This window comes from Pleurodeles waltl, chromosome 12, assembly GCF_031143425.1.
Source record: "Pleurodeles waltl isolate 20211129_DDA chromosome 12, aPleWal1.hap1.20221129, whole genome shotgun sequence".
NCBI classification, from domain to species: Eukaryota; Metazoa; Chordata; class Amphibia; order Caudata; family Salamandridae; genus Pleurodeles; species Pleurodeles waltl.
This window is the reverse complement of record NC_090451.1, coordinates 704,589,344-704,608,120: the sequence shown is the minus strand read 5'-3', so window position 1 is coordinate 704,608,120 and position 18,777 is coordinate 704,589,344. Positions and strand designations below refer to the sequence as shown.

The 18,777-nt window shown below is 48.3% G+C and overlaps 1 protein-coding gene across 1 annotated transcript in view; it reads right to left on the bottom strand.

The window, feature by feature from the left end:
* The window catches only part of ZMYND15 (zinc finger MYND-type containing 15), a 69,868-nt gene extending 52,846 nt beyond the window's left edge, over window positions 1–17,022 (bottom strand). The window contains exons 1-4 of the mRNA XM_069215657.1: window positions 16,958–17,022; window positions 8,236–8,592; window positions 3,802–4,024; window positions 312–467 (exon numbers count right to left, since the gene is read on the bottom strand). Coding sequence (XP_069071758.1) covers window positions 312–467; window positions 3,802–4,024; window positions 8,236–8,592; window positions 16,958–16,985 — 764 coding nt within the window. The 5' untranslated portion in view covers window positions 16,986–17,022. The remainder of the gene's footprint in view (window positions 1–311; window positions 468–3,801; window positions 4,025–8,235; window positions 8,593–16,957) is intronic.
* Between the last annotated feature and the right edge of the window lie 1,755 nt (window positions 17,023–18,777).

The following is an 18,777-nucleotide window of genomic DNA, read 5'->3' as shown; positions in this document are numbered from 1 at the left end:
AACCATTGGGATATCAAATTACAAATCATAAAGTAGTGGGTAAGTTTTTCTCTTGTATTCTTTGGACATTTTGTGTCAGTAGTCATGTTTGCAACAGACTATATTTCATGAGCAGATAATGTACCACAAGTTGGCAAGTCACCGGTCCTGCATGCCATTTCCAGATAGGCTTCCGGTTATGGCCAAACGTGCCATAACACATTCTGAGTGCACCTTACCTGGACGTCCAGAATGGTGCCTCTCTAGACATTGGTCCCCTGCACTTATCACCTGCTGCGCAGCCAGCCCCTTAAGTGAAAGTCTTGCCTTACCATGGAGTCAGTTGGGTCTCAAAGCTGCGCCTCTTACATACGTGACATCCCTTCACTCTCATGGCGGGGAAGGTGAAGTTCGGGCGCTGCGACCACGAGCGCATCGGGTTCTTGGCCATCTTCACGCCCAGCTGGGACACTAGCTCATCCAACAACCTAAGGAACACAGGACAAGAGCAGGAGATCAGAGTGCTGAATTTCCAATGGTCATGCAAGTTTGGTGGATAGTGCATGGATGTTTGTGGATGCTACAAGTTTGGGAGCTGACATTATGAGGTCAGATTTTATACTGGATGTTAAATGACTGGTTGTTTGGGTTTGAGTAGGGCTTCCCATAGCACACTGAGTGGTCAAAGCCTCACGCTCCATGGAGAGAATGATGGATGTTTGCTTCCCTTTGAATTATATAAGGGTGATGTCTTATTTCCCATTGGATAGTATAATGTTGCTCTCATTTCCTTTTGGATACTATACAGCTGAACTAGGTCTTCCTGTTGAATGCAATAAGGGTGGTGTCTCACTTCTCATTGGACAGTGTGAGGTTGGTCTCACTTCCCAAGGAGCGAGCTAAGGAAGACATCACTTCTGATTGGACAGTGTGAGGTTTGTGTCACTTCCCATGGAGCTGCTAAGTAAGACATCACTTCTCATAGGAGAGTGTAAGGTTGGTGTCACTTCCCATGGAGCGGCTAAGGAAGACATAACTTCTCATTGGACAATGTGAGGAACTCATAACTTCTCATTGGACAGTGTGAGGTTGGTGTCACTTCCCAAGGAGTGGCTAAGGAAGACATCACTTCTCATTGGACAGTGTGAGGTTGGTGTCACTTGTCTTCTCACTGGACAGTGTGAGGTTTGTGTTACTTCCCATGGAGCTGCTAAGGAAAACATCACTTCTCATTGGACAGTGTGAGGTTGGTGTCACTTCCCAGGGAGCGGGCGAAGGAAGACATCACTTCTCATTGTACAGTGTGGGGTTGCTGTCACTTCCCAAGGAGTGGCTAAGGAAGACATCAATTCTCATTGGACAGTGTGAGGTTGGTGTCACTTACCGAGGAGTGGGCTAAAGTAGACATCACTTCTCATTGGACAGTGTGAGGTTGGTGTCACTTCCCAAGGAGCGGGCTAAAGAAGATATCACTTCTCATTGGACAATGTGAGGTTGGTGTCACTTCCCAAGGAGCGGGCTAAAGAAGACATCACTTCTCATTGGACAATGTGAGGTTGGTGTCACTTCCCATGGAGCGGCTAAGGAAGACATCACTTCTCATTGAACAGTGTGAGGTTGGTGTCACGTCCCCAGGAGCAGCTAAGGAAGACATCACTTCTCATTGAACAGTGTGAGGTTGGTGTCACTTCCCAAGGAGCGGCTAAGGAAGACATCACTTCTCATTGGACAGTGTGAGGTTGGTGTCACATCCCATGGAGCTGCTAAGAAAGACATCACTTCTCATTGGACAGTGTGAGGTTGGTGTCACTTGTCTTCTCACTGGACAGTGTGAGGTTGGTGTCACTTCCCATGGAGCTCCTAAGGAAGACATCACTTCTCATTGGACAGTGTTAGGTTGGTGTCCCTTGTCTTCTCACTGGACAGTGTGAGGTTGGTGTCTCTTCCCATGGAACTGCTAAGGAAGACATCACTTCTCATTGGACAGTGTGAAGTCGGTGTCACTTCCCAAGGAGCGGGCTAAGGATGGTCTCACTTCTCATTGGACAGTGTGAGGTTCGTGTCACTTCCCAAGGAGCGGCTAAGGAAGACATCACTTCTCATTGGACAGTGTGAGGTTGGTGTCACATCCCATGGAGCTGCTAAGAAAGACATCACTTCTCATTGGACAGTGTGAGGTTGGTGTCACTTGTCTTCTCACTGGACAGTGTGAGGTTGGTGTCACTTCCCATGGAGCTCCTAAGGAAGACATCACTTCTCATTGGACAGTGTTAGGTTGGTGTCACTTGTCTTCTCACTGGACAGTGTGAGGTTGGTGTCTCTTCCCATGGAACTGCTAAGGAAGACATCACTTCTCATTGGACAGTGTGAAGTCGGTGTCACTTCCCAAGGAGCGGGCTAAGGATGGTCTCACTTCTCATTGGACAGTGTGAGGTTTGTGTCACTTCCCAAGGAGCGGCTAAGGAAGGCATCACTTCTCTTTGGACAGTGTGAGGTTGGTGTCACTACCCATGGAGCGACTAAGGATGGTCTCACATCTTATTGGGTATTGTAAGGTTCACGTCAGCTGGGGAGGTAGATATAAGGTCAGCCCCACACATCGGATATACAGGGCTGTGGAGAATTTCTAATTAGATATTAAATAATTGTTTTTGTCTCACTTCCTATTGGTTATTTAGACTGTATTTTACATGAGGATGCTTTTATAGTGTTAAATGTGCTATTAATGACTGCATCAGAGCACCTACTGTAGGCTTGGCACTACAACCACTAAAAGGGACCACTCAATTGGTGCAGAATCTCACTGTGGCTCTGTGATGAGACGGGCTCTGCTCCCGAATGTCACGCAGAATGTCCTCTACGTGCATTTGGTGTTTTGCCTAAACTTAAAAAGTTATTAGTATTTGGAAAATGTTTGTGCTGTTACTAGTGGAACCATCTTTGCCAGCATAATTGCTCCGGCGTGTGGGTGTGAGCCTGCAAACTCACACACTGTGGCTTCCTTTCATCACTCCCACACTGCTGCATCCTTTATATGGCAGGAAACAATGGGCCAGAGGGTGTCTGAATGCTTGACAATTATTTAAAAGAAAAATCTCCAGAAACTTGATGCAAAGTGAGCTAAAGAGTGGCCCAGTGTCCATTCAGCTGTTCCATAAACAACAAGTAAACAGTATAGGGATACATATGTACTGTGTGGAAGCAAAGAACTGTAGAACAATATTGCTGTAGATTTAAAGCTTGTGGGACAGTTGCACTGTCAAGCCAGACCTAAAAATCCATGTAAGTTAATGACTGCCCTCCTCCCATCAGTACTGCCGCCACTGAAAAACAACATAAATTAGCTAGTTACTTAAGATACCTCAATAGCTTTACAATGTCATGTGTGCCCCTAAATGTTTAAGTTCAGGCAGCTGGTTAAACACAATGTTCACGGCTGCGTGGAGGGCAAGCACTTTTTTGTGGATGCACACAACTTATGCCCAATCAAAACATATACTTATAGCTCCAAACAAGTGGGCGGAACTGAAGCACCTTTCTAGTGATGCTCACTTAATTGCCTGGCGACAGCTCCTCTGTCAAGCTAGACCATAAAACCCAGTGTGTGGGGCTCATGGAAATGTTTGAGTCCCCCCATATCTGTGCACTCACCATTCTGCAACGAAGCTCTCTCAAAAGTTCAAGAGACCTTGTGCAAGAATGCTTCAAGTGGAACATGACTAAGGCAATCAGAAACCAGGTTAAAATATAGAAACCTAAAGATTTCAGTTAACAGGTCCATCCCAATCTCCCCTAAGCCGTGCCCAGGCTTTTCCTCCTCACCTATGTACAGCGATGTCTCCAGTCGTGACCTGCTTTGGCCGGTGAGGCTCGCCCGCCGCCATTGGGAAAGCCATGCTGTAACAGAGCAGGTCGAATGCTCTATGTGTCAGCATCATCTTCTTTGGGCATTGGCAGTTGCACCCGAAAATGAAGTCAATGCCCATCACGGTGCCACTGTCATCAGTCACCAACAGGAAGTAGTCCAGGTGGAGCAGGTCTTCTTCTGGAAGGGGAGAAGAGAAGCTCTGCGTTAGCGCTGAAGAACAGTTACTCTGCAGGAAGGGCCCTCGGACAGGCGGTTCATTCACAGTCTGCAGCACAGTGCACAGATGGATAGTGCCAGAGGAAGAGCATCTGAGCCTGGCCGACCCTTGCAAGTGGAAGAGAACGATCAAGGGCTGACATAAAAGTATCATTACATGGATGAAAATTGCAGGATGCGGAAAACCATCTTCTTCGCCTTTGGGCATGGAAATGTTTCTTACCTGCAGGCACTGTAGACTTACCATCTTCGTCCAGGTCTCTGTCCTCCCTAGCTGGACCTTATATGGAAGGAGTTAGGCCTACACCCTAGCAATCGTGTAGACAATCTATAGATGTCTTGTTTGTACCCGTGTTTTCCCTTGCAGCCTTCTCAGAAACTTCCCTTACCCCAAAACTATAGGAGTCTGCAGCAATTGGTTCTCCACCCTCCTCTTCATAGTCGGGTCCAACTATCCTTAAATACTGAGTATGCATCTTGTACCCATACTGATGTATGTTCATACTGGCCTCTGAAGCTGCAGCTGTCATCATAAACAGTTTGTCACCTGTACCAATACATCTGTCAGATTCACCGTCTTGAAGACAACTGACTTTGAGGTGAGTAATTAAGAAATAAAAATGTTCGGCACTCAGACTGCGCTTTTGAAGCAGCCGCAGCGGTTTGATGGTTTGAATAGTCAATTATTTGAAGAACTATCTTTCCAATCCGAGGCAGAAATAGTTGTTTCCAAAGAATTGGAAACAATGAATCTTAGACCAGGTAAATGAGTACTGGGAAGAGGGATTGTTGGATGCCCTCCTGTGGGGGGCAGTTCATCCCAAGTTGGCGAGATAGACTTATAGATGTCTCTTTTGCTCCTCAAAGAAGCAGTGTGAGTCTCAGATCTCCCTAGAGCCAGACCCGAGGCCTCCATGGGGAGGCTTCAAAACATTTGTTGGTGGGAGTTAGGTTGGAGGGGGGATGGCAGGCAATGCTGGAGATGTTGGTACAGAATGCTTCGTCAATGCTGAATTGCAATTTAATGATGAACCAATAGAAGGTGACACACGGCTCATGTTGGCCTTTGGGAGTGTTTGATGAGGCATCCCCCTAGCACAGGCCTGGGAATGAGGCTTTTTTTGCTTTTCAAGACAGTGGATGTAGACAAATCTCCTTTAGTCCTTTCAGGACTCACTGAAGAGCACACATGGTAAGCAGAGGAGGAAGCAGAACATCTCTAGTCCTAACTGTCATGACGTAATTATGATTTAATTGCTGAAAATGAATGTAACAACCAACACCATTACAACACTCATTTATCAGTGATGGCTGGAGGGGAAACGCACAAAGTGTAACACAGCATGAGAGAAGCGCCAGGATTGGCCTGAGCAGGCTGACATGCGGCTCAGGGAGGGGGATGGGAGCCTGCACTTGATCTCCAGCCGACTGTGGAATGTAGCTCGGGTGGAGAGTTCTAAGTGCGCATGTTAGTTTGGCCGGCCTCTGATGGTCGGCCAAACTGACATGCACACTTAGAGAGCACCACTCCTCCTCCTTTCTGCTGAGAGAGGGAATGCTCGCCCCGCCCTGCCCTAGACTCAGCGGAAAGATAAAATTATAATAATTTATTACAATTTTTCTGCTGCCGTTCAGCAATGGGGCGACGCTCCTCCACCATAGCCGACGGGCCGCCCCTCTCACTTAGGCGCTTGGGGGAGTTGAGCCAGCTAGACTCTGGGGCAGCGGAGACCTTGCCCTCGGTGAACCATGATATTTAAAAACATCTGCATGTACTATGGGGATTTTGGTGCAAATGTGCTGCTGCTGAGGTTGCAGTTTTGGCAAAACTGCAGTGATGGCCGAACTCCCACATTAAGGCGACACAGTCTGCATTTTTCGAAACCTCCCTAGCTGGGCTTTAGCACTGTCCCTGATGCACTGTAGGACGGAAGTCGAGGGAGGAAAACCCAGTGCCGGAAGGCCCATCATTAATTGGGCGGAGCTTCTGATGATTTGGAACTAATGGTTCTTTGGTAACTTGCCTGCTCGCAAAATGTTTCTAACAACCGGGCCGACTTAGGCTCCGCTGCCAGAAACTAAACAGTTTCCTCACCTCTAGATGAGGCAGAAAAAATCTATGATAACCTGTCTTGATAGCGGCTGATTTTTCACAGGTTTCCTCTTGCCACCCACCTCTAAATGGCCCAGTGATCTTCACCTCTGACTTTGCTCTTCCACCATGATTTCTCTCCTCCCCCTGTCTTGCTGAATTCTGTTAGTGACTTTGTCTTCACCCTTATTGACCGAAGAGACTTCCATGCATCTATCATTAATCTTTGAAGAATCTTAATGGGGCTACTCCAGAGTCTCCCTCTAGTAGACCTCGCCACATGAGCCGAAACCTGTCGGCAAAATATTGATGTATGAAAATAAATCATCGATTAAATATTGAATACCATAACATCATGAGGGTGAGTTTATGTAGCTGGGTGTAGGCTTACATTTATGTACCTGGACTCTATATAGCATGTACGTGCGGGCCTGCGGAGTGAAGAATAGCGACTCCGTAGTTACCTACACACACGTATCTCGTGTTATTTTACCACTTGATATTCAGGCTACAATACTTTTACATATCACTGTTTTACTCGCAATGCTCCAACATAAAACCCTCAAAGCCTCTCCTTGGCTATATTTATACCTTTTAGAAAATAAAAAGTCTCTCTTAAATCAGTCTTTATTGTCCAGACTGCACTAACAGTACTTGCCTCCTTCTTCATACTGCAGCTCGTGCACTGTTTTGATAATGCCAGAAATTGTGTGTAGAAATGCCAGGCATGCGGTATGACAAGCTGTATAAATACCAAATATTATTTTTCTGAAACAGGGTGACTGAGATATTTTAATTATTATTTTTCTGGGACAGGGCCACAGTTTGAATTTGTGGAAAATATTCCAAAATGATGCAGCTGCTGCAGCCCAGTTGGCAGAGCTTGGCGGTCAGTAAAGACCTAAATGTCCATATCCTGTTATGTACCTGAGCATTTCGTGTTCCGTGTTTGTATTTACTCAGGGAGTGTTTTGATTGGTCACCGTTAGGGGGATCCGTCTTGAGGCCATTCGGCCTTTGGCACCTTAATCTCTAACCGTAAAGGCCCATCATTTTGATTTTATATCTGTTCTCTGGCCCACCATTGTACACTTTCCTGAGGTCCTCAGAGAGAGTTCAAAGGAACTCACTCAGTTACCTCTGCATCAGAACATTAAGAACTCTGCAACTAACCTGTGTTTCTCAGCGTTGAAAATGGAGCACTCTTAGGTAAGTCTCCGAAGTTGGGGTATGGTATTGTACACATGCTGTGATGTGAGTGACCTTTCTGAATTTAGGGCTCATTGGAACAGTTGTAGTTCCCGGAGCACAATTCCTCTCTGCCTTCCATTAAACATTGTACAGGTCACAGTTTCTAGCCATCAAGCCTTCTTCTGACTCTTACCAACTGCTGTCTGTGGACCATAAGCGACAAACTAACCCCACAGCATAGCTTGGATCATTTTTCCATGTTTGCTTCCATTACGCCCAGCTGTGGAGTGGTGCCCTGTTAGGAGATCTTGACAATGGTCTGGCCCTTGTCACAACCACAGATATGCACATAAGTACTCAGAAAGCAATCCCACCAGGAGCGGCTTGCACCACATCCTGGGATCATTGTTAAATGAGCATTTTGGGAACCTCAAAAAGTGTAGTATTTCTAATGGTTATGAATCAGTTCCTGTAGAAGCATTACTACTGATAAGTAACCAGACACACCACCCTGCTCATTTCATCTATCTTTCACTGAATATTTCACTTTCCTTTCCAAGGTCTCCGCCAGTGGCCACGTTTGCCAACCAGGTATGGTTCATGATGGAACTCTGACAAGAGTACGTTGCTTGATGTTGTCACGCCCACATGGAAGGCTCTTTGTGACAGAATCAAGTCCCTTTTTCCACACAAGCAATCCAAAATGGAGACGTGTTAGATCAATGTATACATTTTTGAGGAGATCATGTTTGTTCCCCTATTGAGCTGTAATTTTCTCCTCCTAAGAAATACTGAAACTATAAATAAAAGCAATTCCCTTGGTGAGTAAATAATTAAACAAGATCACATTAAATCTCACGCTTCTGCCTGCTCCAGAGGTCTCGCTTACCTTCCTCCTGTTCCCCTTCACAATCTTCCTCCTGTTCATCGCCGGTTAAACTAACAAAGCTGATGAACTTGTCGAGGTCCTCCAGGCTGAGTGCCTCCTCGTTGTAGAACTTGTCTTGGATCTGCTGATCAGGGTTCTTGACACGAAAGCTCAGGCTGTGATTTCGGAGAATATGAACCACCCATTGCGCCTGGTCCACAGGTAACTTCTTAATTGTGGCCTCCAACTTCTGCTGCTTCTCATCAGCTTCCTCTTCCCGGGTCTCCACATGGTCCATCAAGTACTTGCGATACCAGCTGAAGAGCAGCTCGGAGAAGTCCAGGATGGCCTCGCGGTACCCGGTCACAAACTCCATCGCTGAGAAAGAGAGTGTGTTAGGCTTGAGGGAAGGATAGTTGGTCGTGGCTGCCTTGGTGAACACATTGTTTAAAGACAGTAGGATTCAGTGGGGGGAGAATGAATGATGAAATGGAGGAAGATGTGAGCAGGAGATGAGTGTTGCAGAAAGGAGGAGACAGAGGGAGGCTGGGAAGGAGTGAGATAAAGGAAGCAAGGAGATAACGGATCTGCCTTGGTTGAAGGACGGGAGAGAGGCAGGAATGTATGAGATGTTGTAGGACAAAGGATTATGGAGGGACCATGAAAGATAGGAAAAGGTAGATGTATAAGTGAATAGAAGAAGAGGTACGTATAGAGGTACGCTGAAGAGGGAAGCAGTAACCAGAGAACAGCAGTGGGGCAGGATGGGGAATCTGGAATGGACTGTGAAATGAACGAGTTGCCTCGGTTCTGGTGCGTCCCAGTGGAAGCAGTGCCTTGGGAACCATTTGTTAGGCCTGAGAGCATGAACTGGGGATGCTGTTAGGACCTAGAAGGCACGAGTGAGGCCCTGAGAGCAGGATGCAGTGGAGAGGATAGGGCTTATTTATTTATAGATATTTGCATAGTGGTTGCTTGGACCCACGCCTTGGGCTTTGTTGAAGTTACTCTTACATGCCAGACCCTGGATGTTGCCCTAAGGGTCCCCAACCCCAGACCAACCCCCAACCCTGGCTCAGACTGTTCCTCAGGAAGCCAGCTCCTGTACACGCAGCCTGATGCCACAAAAAGTCTGAGGCCTTCCTTTAGAAATGTTGGTCCTAAGATTTATTGTAATAAATTATTAAATCACTAGCCTGATAAAAGAAGATGGCTGGGGGAGGGGGGCATCGACATGCTCTTGTGATAGCTGAAGAATTTCACATAGCTCCGTTTAATTTTAGTCCCTCTCTGGGGAGCCACCAGTATAAAATATAAATATATGAAATATAATATAAAATCAAATTCTTGAGTATCCATCGTTCTCACAGATCGTAGAAAACGTCTCAAACCCACTGTCACATATAAAAAATTTAATTTTAGATAAAACATCAACTGCAGAAGAGGGGTTTTAAAAATGTCCAACACTTGTTTTAGAAGTAGGGGACAATTAATTAATACGTGAGTGGTAGTATATTCTCTTTTTAAACTGCATACTAAGCAGCCTTTGTTCTGCATGATTTTTTCATCCAATCTGGTGACCGCCATAAGTGGATTCTATTCTATTCTAAATTTAAAAATTCTCCATAAAGTGAAGGGTCTGACAAGTGAAAGAGACTTGGGAATGTGTAGAAATCCCCGAAGATGAAAGAGTTAATTGAGGATTTTTGAGTTAATACCGCATGTCTTTTGGATTAGACAGAGGCGGTGCACCTTCCCGAAGTTGTTTTTTGTGGGCAAAGGGTCCCAGCTAAGTAAGGCCCCAGCAGGTCACAAGTGTTCTTTAGTATGTTGTACTTACCTCCTAAGAGACCCCGCACCTTTTAGCTCACTGGCTTGTGCTTGAACCCAGCAGTTCTGCAATATCCTTTCGGCTATCCACAGCACACAGCCGGGTGGAGAGTTTCTAAGTGCGCATGTCAGTTTGGCCAGCCTCGGACGGCCAACCAAACTGACATGCGCACTTAAAAGCGCACCCCCACTCCTCCTCTAATTGTTGACGTAGAGGAGGGTGGCCCGCCTGCCCTACGAAACCAGAAAAATAAAGGGAAAATAAAAATACTTATATCATCATTTTATTTTCCTGCTTTCAGCAGCAGGGTGACGCTCCTCCGCCATAGCGGAGGGGCCGCTCCTGCACACACTCTCCACCGCATCTAAAGCATCTCTTTTATATATACTGAATATTTCAAAACCTTAAAGTGCTAATGGAGAGATTTGGTGCAAAAAGGGTTTAAGGAATGTTATATAAGACAATCCACTTTACACACCATTAGACTTCACCAGAAAACCAACCTGTAATAATGCTCTGTATTTAATCCCCTCAGTTGTTCATTCCATGTCAGATTGACATTAAAATATAAACCTTAGTATTTCTAGGATTTACCTTCTACCTCCTTCAAACTATCTACGAACCAGCCGAACTTCGATACTTTATTTTACCAAAAACTCTCACTTTTGTCTCATCTGAGTTGTTCCTCGGGTACTTTGAGGCACAGTATTTTGTTAGTGCTTTGAGTTTTTCTGAAGGCCTCTCATAGTATAATCTTAAATATTTAAAGGTAGTCAGCATACTTTAAACACAAGATGTGGGTCACTCCCATTCCAGGGAAAAAAGTGTGAATTCTTTAAACTTGGCAGATCAGCTACATGAAGACTGAAATGGATCAGGGCTGACAGGCGCCTTGACGCAAGCCATTGCTCACAGCTGCCTTTGTGGTTGCCTGACCGACGGATCGATAGCATCTTCCCATATGCGTTATCCTTTCCCTCGCCTGTCCCTTCCTCCCGGCTTTCTTTTCCCACCTAATGCCCCGTTCAGATAGTTGAATTGAAGCCTTTCAATGCTGCCCCGTGGGTCGCAAGACAGCTCGCGGACTCCGCGGTGATACTCGATACTTGTGGCCTCACATTACTTCGGTTTTGTGCCCTCGTGGTTTCTACATTTGCCCATCGCCACCTGGGCGCAGTTTGAAGTGTGCAGCGCTCGCGCCAAAGACCACAACCCCTGGGGGCCTCCCACGCACGCAGCTTGTCCCGCAGACCCCGCTCCATCCACCCCCTGGACGGCGGCCGGGACGGCCACCAAGCCAGTCCACTGTGTCCGGTGCATTTCAAGGGACTTCATCGTGGCCCAGAGGACGGAACGGTGATCCGTGGTGGAGAGGCCGGTCCGAAAGCCACCTCGTCAAGGGCTGGAAGCTTCCCTCTAAAACCCAGGCCGCAGGGGCCTCACGGCGGTCTTGTTGCTTCAATTCCTGCTTTCCACTGCGAACTGTTCTGCAGCCTTATGAACAGAGTAATACAAGGACCGGAGGACATGGCTTGCCATTGCAGGTTCTTGTCAGCAACAAAAACAGAGATAAATATACAAATCTCATTGACTTCGGAAAAGAGGGCAATCTAGTGCTGGCCACCGCCACCTGGAACAGGGGAAACACCTGACCAAATAAAGGGTCTGTTTGTCTCAGTCAGCAGAAAACTGAAGGTAAACAAACCAGGGCCTCCCCACAGGAACCGGGAGTCGATCAAAGGCGCAGGTTCAGCCCAACCATGTTCTGTGGCTACATTAATAACTTGTCAAAAAAGAGTTAGAGGAATCCCATTCCTAGGGTTAGCGGTTGAGTAGCTCAGGAACTCGGCGCCTGCTGCATGGGGATGGACTGCTCGTGCTGCACTCACCAAGGAAGGGCTCCAGGGCTGTCTTAAACCCTCGCGGGTACCGCAGAGCAGGGGGAGGGAACACGGCCTGAACTACAGCCCTCTACAAAAAGAGCGAATGGCAGAACCCGGTAAACCTCTTCTTCAATGGCGCAGAGGCAGAGCACCCCGCAGACCCCACCCTTAGACTGAGGATAGGAGCATCCACCAGCTTTAAACTGGCACCAAGGGGGCTGCGGGGAAGACCCATGCACGAGTTACACCATCAAATCACCAGCGTGCCGCAGGCCCCCGGCAGGATCATCGCCAAAGCTGTGAGTATCTCCTGTGCATCAACAACACCTGCAAATAACGAGACGGACCCCATCCCTCATAGAAACTGCACACAGGTAGCCACATCCCACGAGCACAACCTGGAGCGGTACCTCAGGGCCTCGAACCCCCTCCCACACAGACTCCGAATATAGGAGAATTCAAGGGGGAGACGTCACATGGAGTGAAGCTTGGCCCGAAGGAAACACTACACCGCCAACTGCGAGACAAACCTAGTGACTGCAGACTAGAAATGAACTGTGTGTGACACAGAACAAGCTGCAAGTCCAGAGACCTTAGATCCTGGGAGAAGTGAAGACTGAGAAACTTTCGCCTACATTGCCCCTCTTCCAGTACCAGTACTGCTTCCCCACAGCGCGTCAGGAAAACAAAGGCTTCGCCGGTAAATCTGAAATAGCACAACTGCACATTGTCGTAGGAACCTGCAGAGGGCAGCAGAACACAGCTTTAAGGGTTGCCAATGACAATGCGCCTAAAACACGAACATTGCAAAATCTATAAACACTCTCAAGCACTGCGGAGAGACCCTGCCAGGGAAGTTAAAGCTTCCTTTGACTGGTGTCATGCCAGTAAGCAGCCTTGAGCTGCATTTGCTGAAGTCTGCAGGGGTGCAACACTTCTGCTAACACTTTCTAAATATTTATAGCTGCCCTGAAGAATCACCAGGCTTGAGGATGCTTCTGATTGTAGGGACGAGTTCTTTGAACCCAAGGAGGAGGTGGCGACCGAGCTCGGGAGGCCGCGCTGAAGTCAGTTGATGGCACCTAACCCAAGGCCTCATCAGACAGGGGTCCCGGGTTAAAGGGGTCTCGACCCCCTCTGATGTCCCACTGTCAACTCTTATCAAGCCCTGAGGGCCAGAAGAGGGAGTCCCTGGCACTTACCCTTCCTGAGGGTGAGAAGAGGGAGTTCCTGGCACTTACCCTTCCGGAGGGTGAGAAGAGGGTGTCCCTGGCACTTACCCTTACTGAGGGTGAGAAGAGGGAGTTCCTGGCACTTACCCTTACTGAGGTCCAGAAGAGGGAGTCCCTGGCACTTACCCTTACTGAGGCCCAGAAGAGGGAGTCCCTGGCACTTACCCTTACTAAGGGTGAGAAGAGGGAGTTCCTGGCACTTACCCTTACTGAGGGCCAGAAGAGGGAGTCCCTGGCGCTCACCCTTCCTGAGGGTCAGGAGAGTGAGTCCCTACCACTCCCCTCCACAGGGTTTAGCAGCCGTCTCACCTGCAAGCTGAGGACGCCCAGAGCGTCTCTCCACAGACTGGCGACGTTTGAAGGAAAACACGTCTGTCTCGGAGCCTTTCATGATGTCACGGAATGCGGCCCCAGCTGCCGTTCAAAGCATCACACGCCCGTCCCTGTGCATCTCAGCAGCCAGAGACATCCCCCGGCGCGCGGAGATGGCCCTGAGCTCATCATAAGCAAGGTTTGGGGGGGGTGTAAGGTTCTGTTTCCTAGGCTTGTGGCTCCCTCTTCCTGTCACTGTAGACACACCCGCAGCAAGAGGCTCCCATCGCTCTTGGTTTTGATTTATGTTCCACGGTTTGTGACAGATAGCTGCTAGCGTGTACTGTATTGCATTGCAGTATTTATATAGCGCCTAAAACTCCTGCGTGGGTCGCTGAAGCGCTTGCCTACATGGGTAGCAGGCCACACTGTGTGGGGTGTTCAGATGGAGCTGTGTCGTCTTTGTCTCATCCTGTGTGGAAAGTGTTTCTATGCCTCTGTTTATATCTCTGTGGTGAGTAGAAAGTGCAACTTGCTGTCATTGCATGTTTTCTTGTGACAAGAGGCTCTCATCTCTCCTGCTTTTGGTATATGCTTCATGATTTGTAGAGATATTGACCCTGCTGTCATTGTCTTTGCAGTCAGTGAGAGGTCCTCTATCGCTGTCAGTCTGCATGTCTCTAGGGCACCTCTCTTGCTGTCAGTGGATATGTCTCTATGGTCTGCGAGGGGCACCTCTCTTGCTGTCAGTGGATAGGTGTCTATGGTCAGTGAGGGGCACTTCTCTTGCTGTCAGTGGATATGTCTCTACGGTAACTGAGGTCCACCTCTCTTGCTGCCAGTGGGTATGTCTCTGTGGTCAGGGAGGGGCACCTCTCTTGCTGTCAGTGGGTATGTCTCTGTGATCAGGGAGGGGCACCTCTCTTGCTGTCAGTGGGTATGTCTCTGTGATCAGGGAGGGGCACCTCTCTTGCTGTCAGTGGATAGGTCTCTGTGGTCAGGGAGGGGCATCTCTCTTGCTGTCAGTGGATAAGTCTCTATGGTCAGTGAGGGGCACCTCTCTTGCTGTCAGTGGATACGTCTCTGTGGTCAGGGAGGGGCACCTCTCTTGCTGTCAGTGGGTATGTCTCTGTGGTAAGTGAGGGGCACCTCTCTTGCTGTCAGTGGGTATGCCTCTATGGTAACTGAGGTCCACCTCTCTTGCTGTCAGTGGATAAGTCTCTATGGTCAGTGAGGGGCACCTGTCTTGCTGTCAGTGGATAAGTCTCTGTGGTCAGGGAGGGGCACCTCTCTTGCTGTCAGTGGGTATGTCTCTATGGTCAGTGAGGGGCACCTCTCTTGCTGTCAGTGGATAAGTCTCTGTGGTCAGGGAGGGGCACCTCTCTTGCTGTCAGTGGGTAAGTCTCTATGGTCATTGAGGGGCACCTCTCTTGCTGTCAGTGGATAAGTCTCTGTGGTCAGGGAGGGGCACCTCTCTTGCTGTCAGTGGGTAAGTCTCTATGGTCATTGAGGGGCACCTCTCTTGCTGTCAGTGGATAAGTCTCTGTGGTCAGGGAGGAGCACCTCTCTTGCTGTCAGTGGGTATGTCTCTGTGGTAAGTGAGGGGCACCTCTCTTGCTGTCAGTGGGTATGGCTCTATGGTAACTGAGGTCCACCTCTCTTGCTGTCAGTGGGTATGTCTCTATGGTCAGTGAGGGGCACCTCTCTTGCTGTCAGTGGATAAGTCTCTGTGGTCAGGGAGGGGCACCTCTCTTGCTGTCAGTGGGTAAGTCTCTATGGTCATTGAGGGGCACCTCTCTTGCTGTCAGTGGATAAGTCTCTGTGGTCAGGGAGGGGCACCTCTCTTGCTGTCAGTGGGTATGTCTCTGTGGTAAGTGAGGGGCACCTCTCTTGCTGTCAGTGGGTATGGCTCTATGGTAACTGAGGTCCACCTCTCTTGCTGTCAGTGGGTATGTCTCTATGGTCAGTGAGGGGCACCTCTCTTGCTGTCAGTGGATAAGTCTCTGTGGTCAGGGAGGGGCACCTCTCTTGCTGTCAGTGGGTAAGTCTCTATGGTCAGTGAGGGGCACCTCTCTTGCTGTCAGTGGATAAGTCTCTGTGGTCAGGGAGGGGCACCTCTCTTGCTGTCAGTGGGTATGTCTCTATGGTCAGTGAGGGGCACCTCTCTTGCTGTCAGTGGATAAGTCTCTGTGGTCAGGGAGGGGCACCTCTCTTGCTGTCAGTGGGTAAGTCTCTATGGTCATTGAGGGGCACCTCTCTTGCTGTCAGTGGGTAAGTCTCTATGGTCATTGAGGGGCACCTCTCTTGCTGTCAGTGGATAAGTCTCTGTGGTCAGGGAGGGGCACCTCTCTTGCTGTCAGTGGGTATGTCTCTGTGGTAAGTGAGGGGCACCTCTCTTGCTGTCAGTGGGTATGGCTCTATGGTAACTGAGGTCCACCTCTCTTGCTGTCAGTGGGTATGTCTCTATGGTCAGTGAGGGGCACCTCTCTTGCTGTCAGTGGATAAGTCTCTGTGGTCAGGGAGGGGCACCTCTCTTGCTGTCAGTGGATAAGTCTCTGTGGTCAGGGAGGGGCACCTCTCTTGCTGTCAGTGGATGTGCCTCTATTGCACCTCTCGCTCTCATTGGTTAGGATTTATGGCCATGCAGAGTCACTCCAGCATGCTCCCCCGCTTGCGTCTGTGAATGGGGTGGCCCCCCCGAGTGCCCCACTGTGACCGGCAGCATTCCATGTCTCTTTTTGCTCGGACGGACCCCACCAGGGTGTGCTGCTGCCTTCCTCCTCCCACAAGCTCTATTCTTTCTTGGAAATCATGTGGCGAAAGGCAGAGCTGGGACAGCCCCTGCACACAGAGTCCATTCCGGTTTCCTGTGTCGGTCAGCAGCACCCGGAGATGCGCAGACGCCCTCCCCATGCCCACATCCGGCTGGCACGCGAGGAGAGGTCAGGTGGAGAGTGGGAGCAAGTCCGGGCTTAATGTGGTTGTCGCCTACGCACACAGCACTGGAGGTAGAGCCCCCCTCTTTTCATCGGTGCAAAGTGTGGCAGGAAGAGAAGCCATCCATTTGCCCCTGCACCCCCTCCCCCTCCTCCCGGTGGCTGTGAGATGCTAGTTTCACCTTGTTTTCCAGATAGCACCACCCCAAAACCTTTCACCCAAACTGCCGTCTTTTCAGCTAGAGGACCCTCATTTTAGAGTTACCAAATGTCCACCATCGGAACGCGCCCCATCTCTGGACACCTTCCCTTTCAACAGGTTCCTTGTTCCTGGTGCACTCTAAGTTTAGCATGGATGCCCTCTGTCATCCCCTCCGTAATGCGTCACACGTGCGACTCCATGATACCCTGGCAGCCATGAGTCGTCTGGTACCCTCCACCCCCTGCCTTCTGCCCTCTGAAGAGCCGTCTCTGGCCCCTTCCCACGCCGGAGCTGCCATGCGCCTCTGTGATGCGCGTGTAACGCACGGCTGCGCCGCTCCTGCTCACCTTGGGGTACCTGCTGATGCGGGTTCATTCCATCCCCTCTGCACCGAGAGAGGCGCCAGGTGGACGTCAAGGTGCCGCTTATTTTAAATGTCCTGGGTCACATGTTCTATTGCCTCCGGAACAGGGCAACGGCGCTAGTGAAACTGAAAAGTAAATCCCTTGCTGCTTGTTGATCTTGGATCTTCATTGTCCAGTAAAACTTTATGTGTTTGTCAAGCGCAGGGTTGTTTTACATGCTACAGACAGCATCCTTAGCACATGGTCCACGCTTCTTCTGCAGTTTCCCCTTTTAGTGTTCAGTATCTCTTCCCGTCTGCCCGCAGCGCTGTCACACAATGAGGCCTATTTTAAGAACATTCCCAAAACATTTACTTTTCCTAATGTATCACCTATCGAGCCCGCTCTTTTCAACATGGCGATTGAGCTCTGTGCGAAGATCAAATACTGTGAGGTCCAGATACTTTGTGAAATGTTTTCTGCCTCTCCCTTTTTGGCCCCCCTTCGTATTATAATCTACTAATATTGATGTCACTTGTCACATTAAATGTCCTTCAGAATATGTTCCCATACATCTGTCTACAATTAAGTTTACACTTCCAAACAATTTACGATTTTTAGATTATAACACTTGCTAGGGTTCATGAAATTCACTCTTTTTTAATGATGTTTTTATAGGTTTTGCTTTTTATCTGACATATTCTTTGTGCAATTTCATTCACCGCTTCTTATGTCTATAAGAATTGATATTTAGTTATTGTATGCTTATGTACATCAGGAACTGAGAACAAAGTGGATAAATTGTGAATATTCCATTTATTTAAACCCACCTTGAAAAAGCATGGTTGATGAAACATGAAAAAGCATGGTGGGTCAGCTGAATTCATGATAGCTTACAATGCTGATGAAACATTCATGGAAGGTTAGATAACGAGCACCAGAATTGCAAATATATGCAGAGAGTCTTGTTACTTAGATGTTCTAATTTGTTTTGCAGGTAGGCTTCCTTTTTACTGCAATCACTATGTTTATTTTTAGGGTCGAGCGCACACAAGCACTCTGGCTCCCGTTGTAATCTCTCTGTGGGCTTTTAACCACGCCCATCAGTTTGGTTGACTTGTGGGCTTGCCTTTTAAGATTCGCTTGATGTCATTAGTGAAAGGCATGCATAAGTCGTGCCTTTTCCGGTGTTTAGCCCTCCTCTACACCACCGGTAAACTACTGAAAATATACGAGGCTCCGTGTTTTCCGAATGGCTTGTGCACTATTTCTTTTTATTTCCTATGCAGGGGGATCTCGCTGGGCAGAAGTTGAGTGCTTTGCATGACATCAGCCCTATTACATGGATGATTCTGCTTTTGCTGATTACAAGGAAAATTCTACTTTTTCCGGTTACATGAATAATTGCACTTTTGCCAATACGTTTCATTGCGAGCGATCCTCTGTTTCCTTTTCTGTGTCTCCTTCACCCTCATGGCGACCGTTGGGTCGCATATGTGAAACTGTTTTACTTTTCATTATCAGTTAATGAGGCAAGAAAAGTCCAGTTAGGAGTTTACAATGCTAATAGCTCTAACTCAAGCAAATGCAAGACCCATTGCATTGCAAATGCTTGTTTCGTGATGTTGTGAAAGTCCAGGTGTTTGGTCTTGTTTCCTTCAGCCACAATTGCGGTTTAGTACTTTCTAACCCTCTCACTGACTCATCATAGACAACAAGTGAGGCAGACGGTGCCCTCATCCACAGAGCACTTTTTTGGGGTTCTGAACCCTATCTGAAGCCTGCAGGCACCCTTTCTCTGTTGCTTCACAAACGTCACAAAT